At 41.2% G+C, this 12,691-nt stretch overlaps 1 protein-coding gene across 1 annotated transcript in view; it reads right to left on the bottom strand.

The window, feature by feature from the left end:
• MMAA (metabolism of cobalamin associated A) overlaps window positions 1–12,691 on the bottom strand; it is a 24,784-nt gene extending 12,093 nt beyond the window's left edge. The window contains exons 1-3 of the mRNA XM_024569206.4: window positions 12,639–12,691; window positions 4,329–4,832; window positions 1,253–1,375 (exon numbers count right to left, since the gene is read on the bottom strand). Coding sequence (XP_024424974.2) covers window positions 1,253–1,375; window positions 4,329–4,773 — 568 coding nt within the window. The 5' untranslated portion in view covers window positions 4,774–4,832; window positions 12,639–12,691. The remainder of the gene's footprint in view (window positions 1–1,252; window positions 1,376–4,328; window positions 4,833–12,638) is intronic.

The following is a 12,691-nucleotide window of genomic DNA, read 5'->3' as shown; positions in this document are numbered from 1 at the left end:
TTCTAGAATATTTATTATCAAGGTGCGGGGAAAAAATGCCTCCTCACCTACATGGAAACGAGGGCCACTCTCAAAAAGTATTTGTTCAGTATTCATGCCTTTAACAAAGTTCTTCTACTGTTAAGTAAGATGCTACATTGATATGAATTTCATCTTGAGCCTTGTGAATATAAATTTTATTTTAGTTAACCTTTTATTATAGTGAATCAAAAGCTGTCAATGTCCTCAGCTAAATTTCTCAACGGGTGGTAATAGGAATTGCTATCCACCTCTCTATGAAGCTAAAGACCCAGAAATAGGATTTTATCGTCTGTATATTTTAGCCTTAAACCCACAGCTTACAAACCAAACACTTGCACAAAGCACGCCGCAGCCTCCCTTCCCAACACACAACACACTGTGGTGGCCTGTGTGCCCTCTTGTGACGTGAGGCCCCATAAGGCCACGAGGACTGCCGCCTGCTCACCATCAGACAATGAGGTGCCTTCCTTGCACAGTGCCTGCCTACAGTAACGCTTGTTAAATGGATGACTGTAATGCGAGCTTAAATCATAAAGAGGGGTAAGAAGAGAAAAACCTTTCCTATGTGCATGGTATGCTTTATGTTTTCCTTACGTGAGCCTTTGGGGAAGTACGATTGTTCATCTCATCTCTGATGAGCTAGCTGCAAATTAAACTGAGCGACGGCAAGACCTCGAATCAGTAGGTGACTGCTGAGTGCCATGTGCAAGGTGCTGCAGGGGAGCAGTGGTATACTACCTGGGCCTCTAAGAGCGTTCTGGTTAACAGAACATGTAATCTAAACAGGTGACATGTTATAAGGGTTTTTTTAAGCTTAAAAGAAGGTATTACAACAATAAGAGGAAAATAGCGAAAGAGGAAGGACCCATTTTCTGAATCGGGCAGGGGCTGATGCCACCAGGAAAAACAGGAGGGAAGAGGGGCCTACCCTCAGGTGTGACAGATAAGGGACTGAAATTTGCTGTTAATTATCTTCAACTTCTGGCTATGTTCTCCTAGTTCTCTGGGCACCCAGGCCACTCCTTGATCCTGCGCTCATCTTGTCTGTAGAGCCCTATGCCCCAAACTACCTCCCTCAGCCTCCACCTCGCTCCCTAGAACTCCTCCTCCTTTGGTGAGACCAAGCTCAGGGAGAGGTTAGAAGTCACCTGACTGCAAACACCCACTAAACTGTAACAGACAGCTCCACCAGCCCCTGCTCTGCCATTTAAGGAGAACCCGCAATACTCACCCCCACTAGCACAAGAAGAAGGGTCCACGGCCAGCACGGACAGCTTGTGCCCCCTCTCAGTAAGCATTTTTCCAAAATATTCTATGAAGGTTGATTTTCCAGCACCAGGGGGGCCGGACAATCCTATAGTGAAAGAGATCTTCTGATTTAATGAAATAAATGATGAGTTCTGTTAAAATATAAGACTTCCTTCTGTTCTTCCTAAGTTATTAAAAACCATCGTTATTGCATTTTAACATTTCCAAAAGCAGTAAACGAAAATCCATTTGTTTATATGGTATTTGAGTAATAGAGACATAGGAAGGAAACAGTTCTGAGTTCCATATGTTCACCAAATTCACTTTTTAAAATTACAAAATGGGATTTCCCTTTTTCACTACGACGTCGGCCTTCTGGGACAGACTTCATTGCCCATGCGGTCAGGGCGCTGACCGCCGCAACACCTGCCCAGCTCTCTTCGCGACCAGCAATCCACCTACCCCAGCTCTGTACACTGGACCTTCCCATTGGAAAAAATAACTACTCTTTGCTCTAAAGATGGCTAGTGATGGAGAAAATAATCTGCTATTTATAAAAGATTATTTTTTCATTTCACCTACAACTCAAAAAATATAGACTAAATACTGAAAAATATAATTTGTCTTAAGAAAGGCAGAGGGTATTATGCTAAGTGAAATAAGTCAGGCAGAGAAAGACAAACACCGTATGGTTTCACTTGCATGTGGAATCTAAAAAGACAAAACAAAACAGAACGAACAAACAAAAAACCCGAACCAAACAAAAACACTCATAAAAACAGAGACCAAAGGGATGATTACCAGAAGGGACAGGGTAAGTGAAAAGGCAAAGGGGAATATAGTCAATGATACTTTAGTTAGTTTACACAGTGACAGATGATTACTGGAATTAGTAGATTGATCACAATGTAAGGTATAAATATGTCGAATCACTACACTGGACACCTGAAACTAATACAAACATTGTAAGATTGTAAACCAACTTTAATAAAAAATTCACTGAGAGCACAGCAGGTGAGAGCACGAACTCGGGAGCTGGTCGGCCAGTTCTGTTTCTAGGTCCGCCTCTGACGAGCTGTGTCACCCTGGGTAAGCCACCTCACCCTTCTGTACCTGAGCACACGCTGCCATAAAAGGACGACAGCAGCCCCTATCTCTTCAGGTTGTTGTAAAGATTAGATGACTTAATACTGGCAATTGTTTAGAACAGCTCATGGCATAAAGCAAAAAAGCTGTGTAAGTGGATGTTGATGCAATAATGTGAAACATAAGCATTTATGCCACCATATTCAAAGGCATGTATGGCATATGTAGTCAGTGTGCTTGATTCAGGCAGGTCTCTATCTTAAACTATTTACGGGCGCTCAGTAAACACTGGTTGCTTTTATTTACAATGGGGATAAAATAACTGCAATAAAGACATAGACGTTCATGGAGCCACGTGAGAGCAGGATGGAAGAACAGGAAGAGCCCTGCAAAACTGCGAGTTGCTAGTGATGTGTGGATTACTGGTTAACTCCAGGTGTTTCTGGGACATTTCTCTGCAGACTCCCTAAAGCAGGGGTGTCCAACCTTTGGGCGTCTCTGGGCCACACTGGAACAAGGAGAGTTGTCTTCGGCCACCCATTCAATAGACAAACACTAACGAAAATTGATGAGCAAAAAAAAAAAAAAGATTTTCCGTAAATTTACAGTTTTGTGTTTGGCTGCATTCATAGCCCGCCAGTCAGACACCCCTGCTCAGAAAACTGTCAGAAGTAAATACTTTGTCATAACTAAAATTTCTCTCTGGAAGTTTGCTAGTTCATCTGCCTAAAGATTATTAACACCTTACAGAGTACTCTAAAAAGAGAGTTCCCTCAGTGAGGACAGAAGAATAATATGTGTGAAAAGTAGTGGTTGGTGAGCTCTTTTTAAAAACTATCTTTAGCCCTGGCTGCTGTGGCTCAGTGGATTGAGTGCGGGCTGCAAACTAAAGGGTCGCTAGTTCGATTCCCGGTCAAAGCATATGTTTGGGTTGTGGCCAGGTCCCCTGTGGGGGCCACATGAGAGGCAACCACACATTGATATTTCTCTCCCTCTCCTTCTCCCTCCCTTTCCCTCGCTCTAAAAATAAACAAAATCTTTTTTTAAAAAAACTGATCTTTAAAGCATTTATGCCCCATTTAAAACCCAAAAAACTAAACGGTTTTCGTTCCCATATTGCCAATAAACCGAGATATAAAAGTCTAATGAATGCCAGTCCACCTGGAAGTGTATTTGCTCATTCCTCACAGACTGTCTGCACTTTGCCCACCACTTCAAGTTGCTCTTAGTGAGAGAGTTGGCTGGAATCACCTAGTTTACCATCCCGAATGGCTCCCATGCCACCCAAAACTGACTGGCTCAGTTCCTGATGCCAAACGTATTTAAACTGCATTAAAGTGTGCACTTCCAAAAACATAGCAAGCTTACACGCGATTACATAAACAAGTCAATTGTTTAAGAAATTAAGGGAACATCCAATATTTTTCAACAGCAAATGAGTATGGCCTCTCCTTTAAAATACATTTTGGTATTGAGATGGCTGAGCTCGGAGCCACACCACTCCCAGTAACGCTAACAAAAAGTATCGGAAAGAAGACAGACTAGTCTTATAGGAAGATGAAAGAAACACCCAAGAAGGAGAAATTTAAAATATGACAAGCATAATTTTAGTTGACTTAACCACAGAAACTGGGAATTCACTTTAGACTAGCAAGCCAAAGGCCTACTGAGAGAAAGGAGTAAACTGGCCAACAGTTCTTCCCATTCATACTTCTGTTCTGGGAGCCAGAGCAAGATTCTCGCCAGTAGAAATCTTACATTATTCTTTTAAAATACAGAGCCTTGGTTCAAATGGTCAGGCATCTTTTCTCAACATACCAGTATTTACAATGAAAAACCACTTAAATTCATCACAAAATTCTGAAAAGAAAAATAAATCCCCATTATAATGCAAACCATTTAGACATTTTTTTAAAGAGAATTTTTTAAAAGTTTCCTGGACACTAAAAACAAAAAACAAAAAAAAGACTGACCCACTCGAAATGCTCGTGGTTTTCCTTTATTTAATCGTTCTTGCTCTCTGTGGTAGGCCAATACTTTCTGAAGAAGCACCTGGGCCAGCTCTTTCTTCCTTTTGTGAGTAGATTCTATAAGAGTTATAGCCTCTGCTAAGCAGGCCCTTTGCCCATGGATTAAACCTGTATAAAGTTTATCCACGAATCTCTGTTCGTTATCAGAAAGTCCATCTGTGTGTTCCTTTAAGGTTGGGTGTGTGCATAATGGTCTCTTTAAACAATCCAACAGCAGCGTCCACCTTGTACAACGGAGTCCAGGGGAGTCTGACGGCCGCGCGCAGGGGCTCCCTGACCCAAGGTGAGCACTTGAGTGAAAGATGCAGTGGTAACGTCGGACAGGTGTTCTCAAAAGGCCTTTTAGGAAATGCCGGTGAGGGTGTTGTAGCAGCAAGGGAATATTCATTTTGTTTGTAGCTGAAGAAAACACTGGACGTTTCTTGGCTCGATGCGACTTGTAACCTCCTAAAAGAAAGACGAACATATTTTTCCCAGTTCAATATACCACTGGGATACTGAAGTGGTAAAAAACTACAGCTCTGTGTCTTCCCTATATTCTAAAACACACATAATCAGGTTCTTGACAGTACAAATGAGTGAAAGTTTCTCACTAAACTTAAAAGACCCCTCCTTGCCTACAGTTAATATTCAGAATAACCCAAATCATGAAACTCTACAGTGAAGAGCAGTGTAAACACATATTTTCCCCTAAACAGAAAACAAATCACAAAGAATCCATTAGGGTAGAAATTCTATGTCACGCTTAGTTTCTTCTGTCTATAGACCTTATATTCATCTTAACAGTCTTCTCGGAGCAAACATACCCTATTCTGAAGCTCACTCACAACGTTTTTTAAAAACCCCTCTGAGGCTGGCCTTTTCTGCGTTATCTACACAGGAGATGCGATTAGTCCGCAGGCACTTGAGGTGGAAGTGTAGGTACAGGGTGCGTCCAACAGACCCGCCCTGGAGCAGGGACACGTGCAACGCATGGCCTGGCATAAGCACACTAACAACGACAGGCCTTCGTGTGAAACGAACCGGGAGGACTGTACTCCAGCCACCTCCCTGTAACTCAAAGCATGGTCATGACGAGTGGATGCTTATTAAAAATGCACGTTCTCAGCCCCACAAACGACAACTCTGCAGGCAAGCACACTTGAGTCTGAACTGCTATGGAATGGAGGATCCTTTACTTAGACTTACTGACCTTCTCCACTTCGAAATGCATGAGACAATGAAAGGTAAGTACGCTGAGAGTCAGGAAAGTGCAGAGGTATGAGCCTCCGTCTGAGTCTCTGCCACATAAGCCGTCTGACCTTGGGCATCTGATTTAACCACCCTGTGCCTCAACGTCCTCTTAAGAGAACAGGTGAGAGGACAGGACGGCTGTGAGAACAACATGAGTTCATGTAAAAAGCTAGGAGCAGCGCCTAGCATAGAGTAAGAGCTCAGTAAATGTTAGCTTTTATTATTATTATACCAGTTTATAAAACTTTAGCAAAAATTAGGCCAGAGGCCTACCTTTCAGTGGCAAACAAAAATTTACAAATGATATATATATATATATATATATAGCCTACTAAGTTTGTTTGGGTTTATGATTATTTGAAAATTCTGGTTTTTAAGAACCTCTGAGTACAATGCACTAAATTATTTTATTGCTACAAAGTACCTCTCTAAATTGTATTTCAAAGTCAATCAACACAAATTAATTTTAACTAAATAACATTCTATTATGAAAAAAAGAAATGTTTTAACTTGTTATTAGAACTGAAACTGCTCATCATTTTTCTCTTTTGGGAGGGAGGAGAAAGTTATGACTTCTATTTGTACAAAATTAGTCTTATTCTAAAAGGATAATGTTTTAAAATGTGTAAAAATGTTTCTAAAACACAATTTTAAAACAGTCATTACTACTCTTCCCACAAACACTCAAAAAGACATTTAAAACAAACAAAACACAACTGCTATGGTAAAAAAGAAACAACTTTCTTTAAGATAAAATTTAGAATTTTTATAATTTTAATGAGAAATATCTAATAACTATTCATGATTTCACTTTTATCTTTGCCATCACCTATAACTTGCTTCCTTCTACATTTAGATTTCTTTATAACATGAGAATCAAATTTGTTGAGCACTTAATTTAACTAACCAGTTATTGTAAGCATCAGTATTACATTCAACGTATATTTATATGTCACTTTCTAAGTTAGACATAAAATTAGCCTATATACTCAAAAACCTAGGAAAAAGAATTAGGTACAAGGTGCAAAAGTGAGGGTCATGTTTTAGCTCTGCTTCTATGCACAGAGATTCTGTCAGAATCATTGTAATGGCTAGTAGCCATTTTGAAGCAAGGAAGTTTTTTTTTAACCATCCATATGCTATAAGAAAAAATCGGTGTCCAAATGCATATCTTCCACTCTTTTGCCTGACAAACTCCTACTTAGTTCCAATATCACCTCTTCTAAGACACACGTTTCCCCACCTCACCCAGACAGTCAACTGTTCTATCTTCCATGCTCCGAACCCTGTTAAGCACACCTCAGGGACAGTACTTGTCCTCTTATGCTCTAATTTGTCTATTTATAGACCTTTCTCCACCACGTCTCACCCCTCATTGCAGCTGACAATCCTCCCAGAGAAAGGACAGTGTCTTATTCTTGATTTCCTCAGAATCTAGCACAATGCTTGACACACGGTAACCTGTTAATAACTTTTGTTAAAGACTCATGAATGGATACTCTTATCTACTTTATGTTGTTCTATACAGAAAAGTTGGAGGAATAATTTTAACCTGAGAATCCTGACTAAAAAAGTCTACCATCTAAGTTCCTTGTTTTGAATCAAAGTATCTTTGACATCTAATTTTCCAAAACAGAAAGGTAAGTTTGTAAGGAATCAAAACCCAGCAACAAGATCTTTACTAGATGAAAATATGTCCACTTATAATAACGCAAGCAAATAACATTCCCTAAATAAACAAGATGAATAAAAATCATTCAATAGTTCATGGACTGCTCCAACATTTAAAATAGTGATTTCTTACAACTGCAGTCTTTCCCAGAAAATCCATGTCAACTATCTGACAGGCGAAGTTCTCTGCCCTTTGATGCCAATACAAACTTAAAAGGTCTTTACGTGAAAAGAGCCAGGAAAAGGATGATACCATTTTATTCCACTCTTTTGGCAAAATCAAAAAACTATCCAGGTGTATGCAACTCTAAGTTTTTAAACCTTCAAATCTCTGCCTGGGGGCTGATTTTCTTGGTGCCCCCATACTTTGAGGACCCTCGGAATGGCAGGGCAGCAGCTGTTACCTTTCACTGAATGTTTACTACGTGTGAGATACTGTGCATGCATTTCCTCAGCTAAGCCTCACAACGCAGATGAGATTCTATCTTACAGGTGAGGCTCAGGAAGGTTACATTTATTGACCTAGGTCTCACAACTAGCAGCAGAACTTGGGAAAAACTATGGTTTTCAACCTAGCTTATTTTATAAAAAGAGGAGCGGTGTCAGGTCACATCAAAGGAACACCAAATAACCCTCTATATGTGAATAATGATGGTGGCAGGCTGTTTATCTTCATTATCTTTATCTGTTCCTTCCTCCCTCCCTCCCTCCCTCCCTCCCTTCTTTCCTTCCCTCCCTTCATTCATTTCTTTCTCTCGCTTAGACCAAATGAAAAACTACCTTGGATAACAGCTGGGGTTGGGGGAGGTGGAGGGATTGAGCAAAAAGGAAAAAGCACTCATGGACCAGGACAACAGTGTGGTGATCGCTGACAGGAGGGGGATATACGAGGACTAAATGGTAGCGGAAAAAATATAATAAAGATTAAATTTAAAAAAATTATTCTACATTTTCTGTGCAAACCTTATTAGTAAGAAATTCCAATAATGCATTAGGTGGCAGACCAAGTTTCTAAAATTTTTAAAAATATTTTCTACTCCACAGAATAATTCATACCTGAAAACCATGTATATAACATATTTAAACTAATTAACCAGCCAACCAGATTTTAAAGGAATCTACACATTTTAAAAAAGGCAATATAACAGCCTTGTCGAGCAGTTTTGTGCCCTTATACACGTCACAGGCACAAGAGGCTGCGTCTACTGGGATGGCAAAGTCATACAGGTAGGAGAAGGGCTTCCCACCTGCCTATGTACCTAAGCATCTTTCCCTCATGGGAAGAAGTCAAAGAACTTGGCCAATAATCAAATCAAACAACTTCAATGAATTTCCACGATTCCTGGGAGCAGAGTTTCATCCTGCGGTTTTAATCTGAACACTTACCACATTCAGTTAGATACCTCGAAGCTCTGCCATCCCTAATGAACCAGAATGTCCACGTACTAACACACAAGGGAGCACGTCACGTGGGCAAAAATACTGAAGTGGGTAAGTAAGTGCATCCCCTCCTCTGCAGAAGGTTCACGTGGACACGTGCATTTTAAGGTCACATGTGTTTTCCTCCACAACATCGCTGATATCCATTCCCTTCTCTCCAACCTCATTCCCACGTTTCTCTAATGGCTTTCAAGCTTCGACTGCAGCCCATGGGGAGAAATGCACTCACATCAGTCAACACACAGACATGTAACTGAAGCAAGTTTCACAAAACATTACATACCCCTATTACATGTGACACACTCAAATCCTGTTTTCCTGTTCTATTTTTTTTCACATAGACTGCAACCTACCAACAGGTACAACCTTAATGGAAAACCCCCAATCTACTACAGTCATCTCTATGATCATTAACTCTTCTTCCATGCAAACACTCCTCCTCATCAGATATAAATCTGATTACTTACTCCTCTGCTTAAAATATTTTAAAGTTCCCCCTGCCTCATCTGTGAAAAATGTTTTTCTGTGATCAGCCATTCACTCACTCAGCAACTATCTGTCAAGAACCTACTACATGGTAGGCCCAGTTCTAAGCCCTGGAACACACTGGTATAGGGGACCCCCATGGCTCTTAACACCATGAAGGTCACGACCCAACCAAGACAGCCATCACATCAACATCTCATACTCTTTTCTAAGTGCTCTTGTCCACCTCATCTCCACTTCCACCACATCGCTGTGGCTACTCTGACCTGCACAGAGGCCCTGGAAAAAGCCATGCTCTTTTACACATCTTGGCCATTGTCCTTAAGTTTCTTCTGATTGGAATGTCCTTATCTCCTCCAATCATCTCACAAACTCCCCCTCGGCCCCCAAGAATCAACTCGAGGGTCTCCTCCTCTGTAACAGTACCCTGGGGTCCCTTCCATGCCTCTTCAGTTGTCACTCCTATCTCCTGTCACCACGGACTGGTCACAACCCTCTATCACAGTAACGATCGCACTGTTTTGTGATTTTGTTAAATGTCAGTCCTGCCGAGACCATGACTTATCTTTATACCCACGTCAAACGTTACTGCTCACTGCGTAAACGAGTGTGTGTGCTGTATTTTGTATGGGTCAATAACTCCATCGTGCTGATCATTCAGTTCATCAATATTTGAAACCACACATTTTCTAGATTTTAAAGTAAACATGTATTTATTTTAAGGACTTTCTCTTTAAAGTCTGATTTCAATATATGGATGTTTCCCTTCATTAAAAATCTGCTCAGCAGCAGCTGGTCTGACTTGGGATATTTGTCTTGAAACTGATCCAGTGAATATTTTCAATTTCAATAACTACTCTGGCAAGAAAAAGCACACAGGATTTCCAAAATCAATACATTAGGTCTGTGTCTGCGGCACAGCACAGTTCATAGTCAGTGCAGAGTTATACCGTGCGTTTCTACTTCTCCATGCTAATCACTTTTCATGTAAAGATAAGCTCTCAGATGCCACTAACCTATTTAGCATCTCCCACCACCCCCACAGGAGGCTTCACTTTCTCCTTTTCAAATAATTTCATTTTGGTAGAGCACGATGACTTTTTAAACAAGCAGCTTCTAAATGGGTCATTGTTATATAGGAGTAATACAGAACACACACTGAATTCATGCCTGGAACATTCTCAGGTTCCCTGTCCACTTGACCTTTTTACACTTTTGTAGCTAAGACTCAGATTTCCCAATTTTACTTTTAAGTTTCAATGTACTTGGGAAATCTCTATTTTTCTAAATTCCATCACCACTGAATGTTTTCATTTCTACTGCTACTACCGCAGTCCAAATCTGAACTAGTCTTAGGAAGCTGAGACTAGCCTAGCTATGAGGCCTGGGATATATCTCTACTACTTTCCATATAAAAATATTAAAACCAACACATCAAGGTCACAGTGTATGAAATGAAATCCTGTGCATGACAGAGCCCAGCAGAGGGCCTGGCATCCAGCAGGTGCTAATTAACTATAAGGAACCTTCCTTCTCTCTCTCCCTGTCTCCAGTCTTCCTTCTTGGACTTCACAACAAGACTCACGTTGAACCATGAATGTGATCCACCTCCTTACTATCCACCTCAAATTCCTCCACCAGTTCCCCACACCCTGGGACAGTGGTTCTCCAAGCGTGGTCCCCAGACCAGCAGCTTCAGCATGAACTGAGGACTGATGAGAAAAAGAAATTCTCAGGCCCCACCCCAGACCTTCTGAATCAGAAGTTCTGGAGGGGCCAGCAATCTCTTGTCATAAGCCTTCCAGATGACTCTGGTATATGTTCCGGTTTTAGAACCAGTGACCTAGAACAAAGTCCAGTCTGGCACTGTTCGGTTTCCCAAACCAGTTTTCCTCCACTTACTGTACTTGCTTTCTCAGACCCATTTACTCTAACGAAAGTTTATTCGTTACCTCCGCTTACCTTCCCAATTGGATTTTACCCCCCTGTTATGTCCTGCCCCCTCTAAAACACCTCTCCTATTTGACCCAGCTCAAATCTCAGTTTTCTTAAATCCTTATCTGACCACCAGTGTCCAGGAATTTTTTTCCTCTTTCAATTCCAATTATTTCTGAATACCCTGGTGATAATCTGCAGAAGTCACAAACTGCCTGTTCCCAGCTCACAGTGTGTGAGTAAACTGGTTGCCAATAATATTTAAAAATTTTTTAGCCCTGGCCGATGTGGCTCGGTTGGTTGGGCATTATTTAGCAAAGCGAAAGGTCACCAATTCAATCCCCAATCAGGGCACATGCCTGGGTTGCAGGTTTGGTCCCCCATATGAGAGCCAACTGATTGATATTTCTCTCCCCCAATTTCTCCCTCCCTTACCTTACCCTCTTTCTTAAAAAAAAAAAAAAAAAGAAATTTTAAATCACATAAAAATATGGATTTTTCAGCCTGTGTTGGAGAAAATCGAATCTGTGTGTGAGGGACCCACATTCCCACATGGCGATATGGGCGGGGAAGCAAATGTTTCAAGCATTCACCAGCACTTTCCAACAAGTACAGGTTTGCATTAGATATCTCTTAATATCTAAAACTGTGATTTCCATTTCTTATGGTTATGTAACTTTGTATGTGTTTATTTTGGTTCCAATAGAATACTGGCCTTCAAAGAAATGAACTCCGGTTTTTAATTCTTATTACATTGAACAAAAAAATGTTAAGTGTTTACTATGTCCTGGACAACCACCCCAAGATGACTTAGAATCTGCACAGACCTTCATGGTTTTCTATCAACTTGAAAAAGTTATAGTCTATTTCTTTATTTTGTCTTCAAGGTACAGGTACTCGGGCACAATTCTTAAGAAAGGTAATAAAAGTAAGAAATATCATTTAGCTTAGGTTGCCTTTCAGTTTCTAATGAGAAATACAGACTAGCCCATGCCCGGGCACAGTTTTGGACAGATCTGGACACTGCTTAAACACTATTACGTATTGGATTTTATTCTATAAAAGATGAGTTTTAATTTCACTCCTTGGCAGTAGCTACACTGGACTACCGTGCTTTTCACAGCCCCAAGTTATAGCTAACCATGCGCGGGTTTGGCAGAGGCACCGGGGAAGTCACCTTGCTGTGGCACAAAAGTAAGCTCACATATCTGCACAAAGTGATGAAAATTTACAAACCCCGTTTTCAGAGCATTTCCTTTTTAAAGAGAATAACAACGAACCTTCCCTTTGAGCCCATTTTGCCTACTCTTGTGAGTCCTCACATCCCGCACACCCAACATCATCCAATTCAATAGTCTTCTCTTCCTTCCCCCACCCCAAATCCTCCAGGGGGCGCCCCTGAAGCTGAGGGGCCTCCCACCCGACCCAAGGTGGCCCGAGCTGGAGCCTAGCACCCATTCCAGAGCGCAACCCCCACCAGACACTCACCCGCCAAGGCCAAGGAAGTGCAGCTCAGCCCCGCCCCACTCCTTCCGCCAACC

This window comes from Desmodus rotundus, chromosome 9, assembly GCF_022682495.2.
Source record: "Desmodus rotundus isolate HL8 chromosome 9, HLdesRot8A.1, whole genome shotgun sequence".
NCBI lineage: Eukaryota > Metazoa > Chordata > Mammalia > Chiroptera > Phyllostomidae > Desmodus > Desmodus rotundus.
This window is presented reverse-complemented; position numbering and strand designations above follow the sequence as displayed.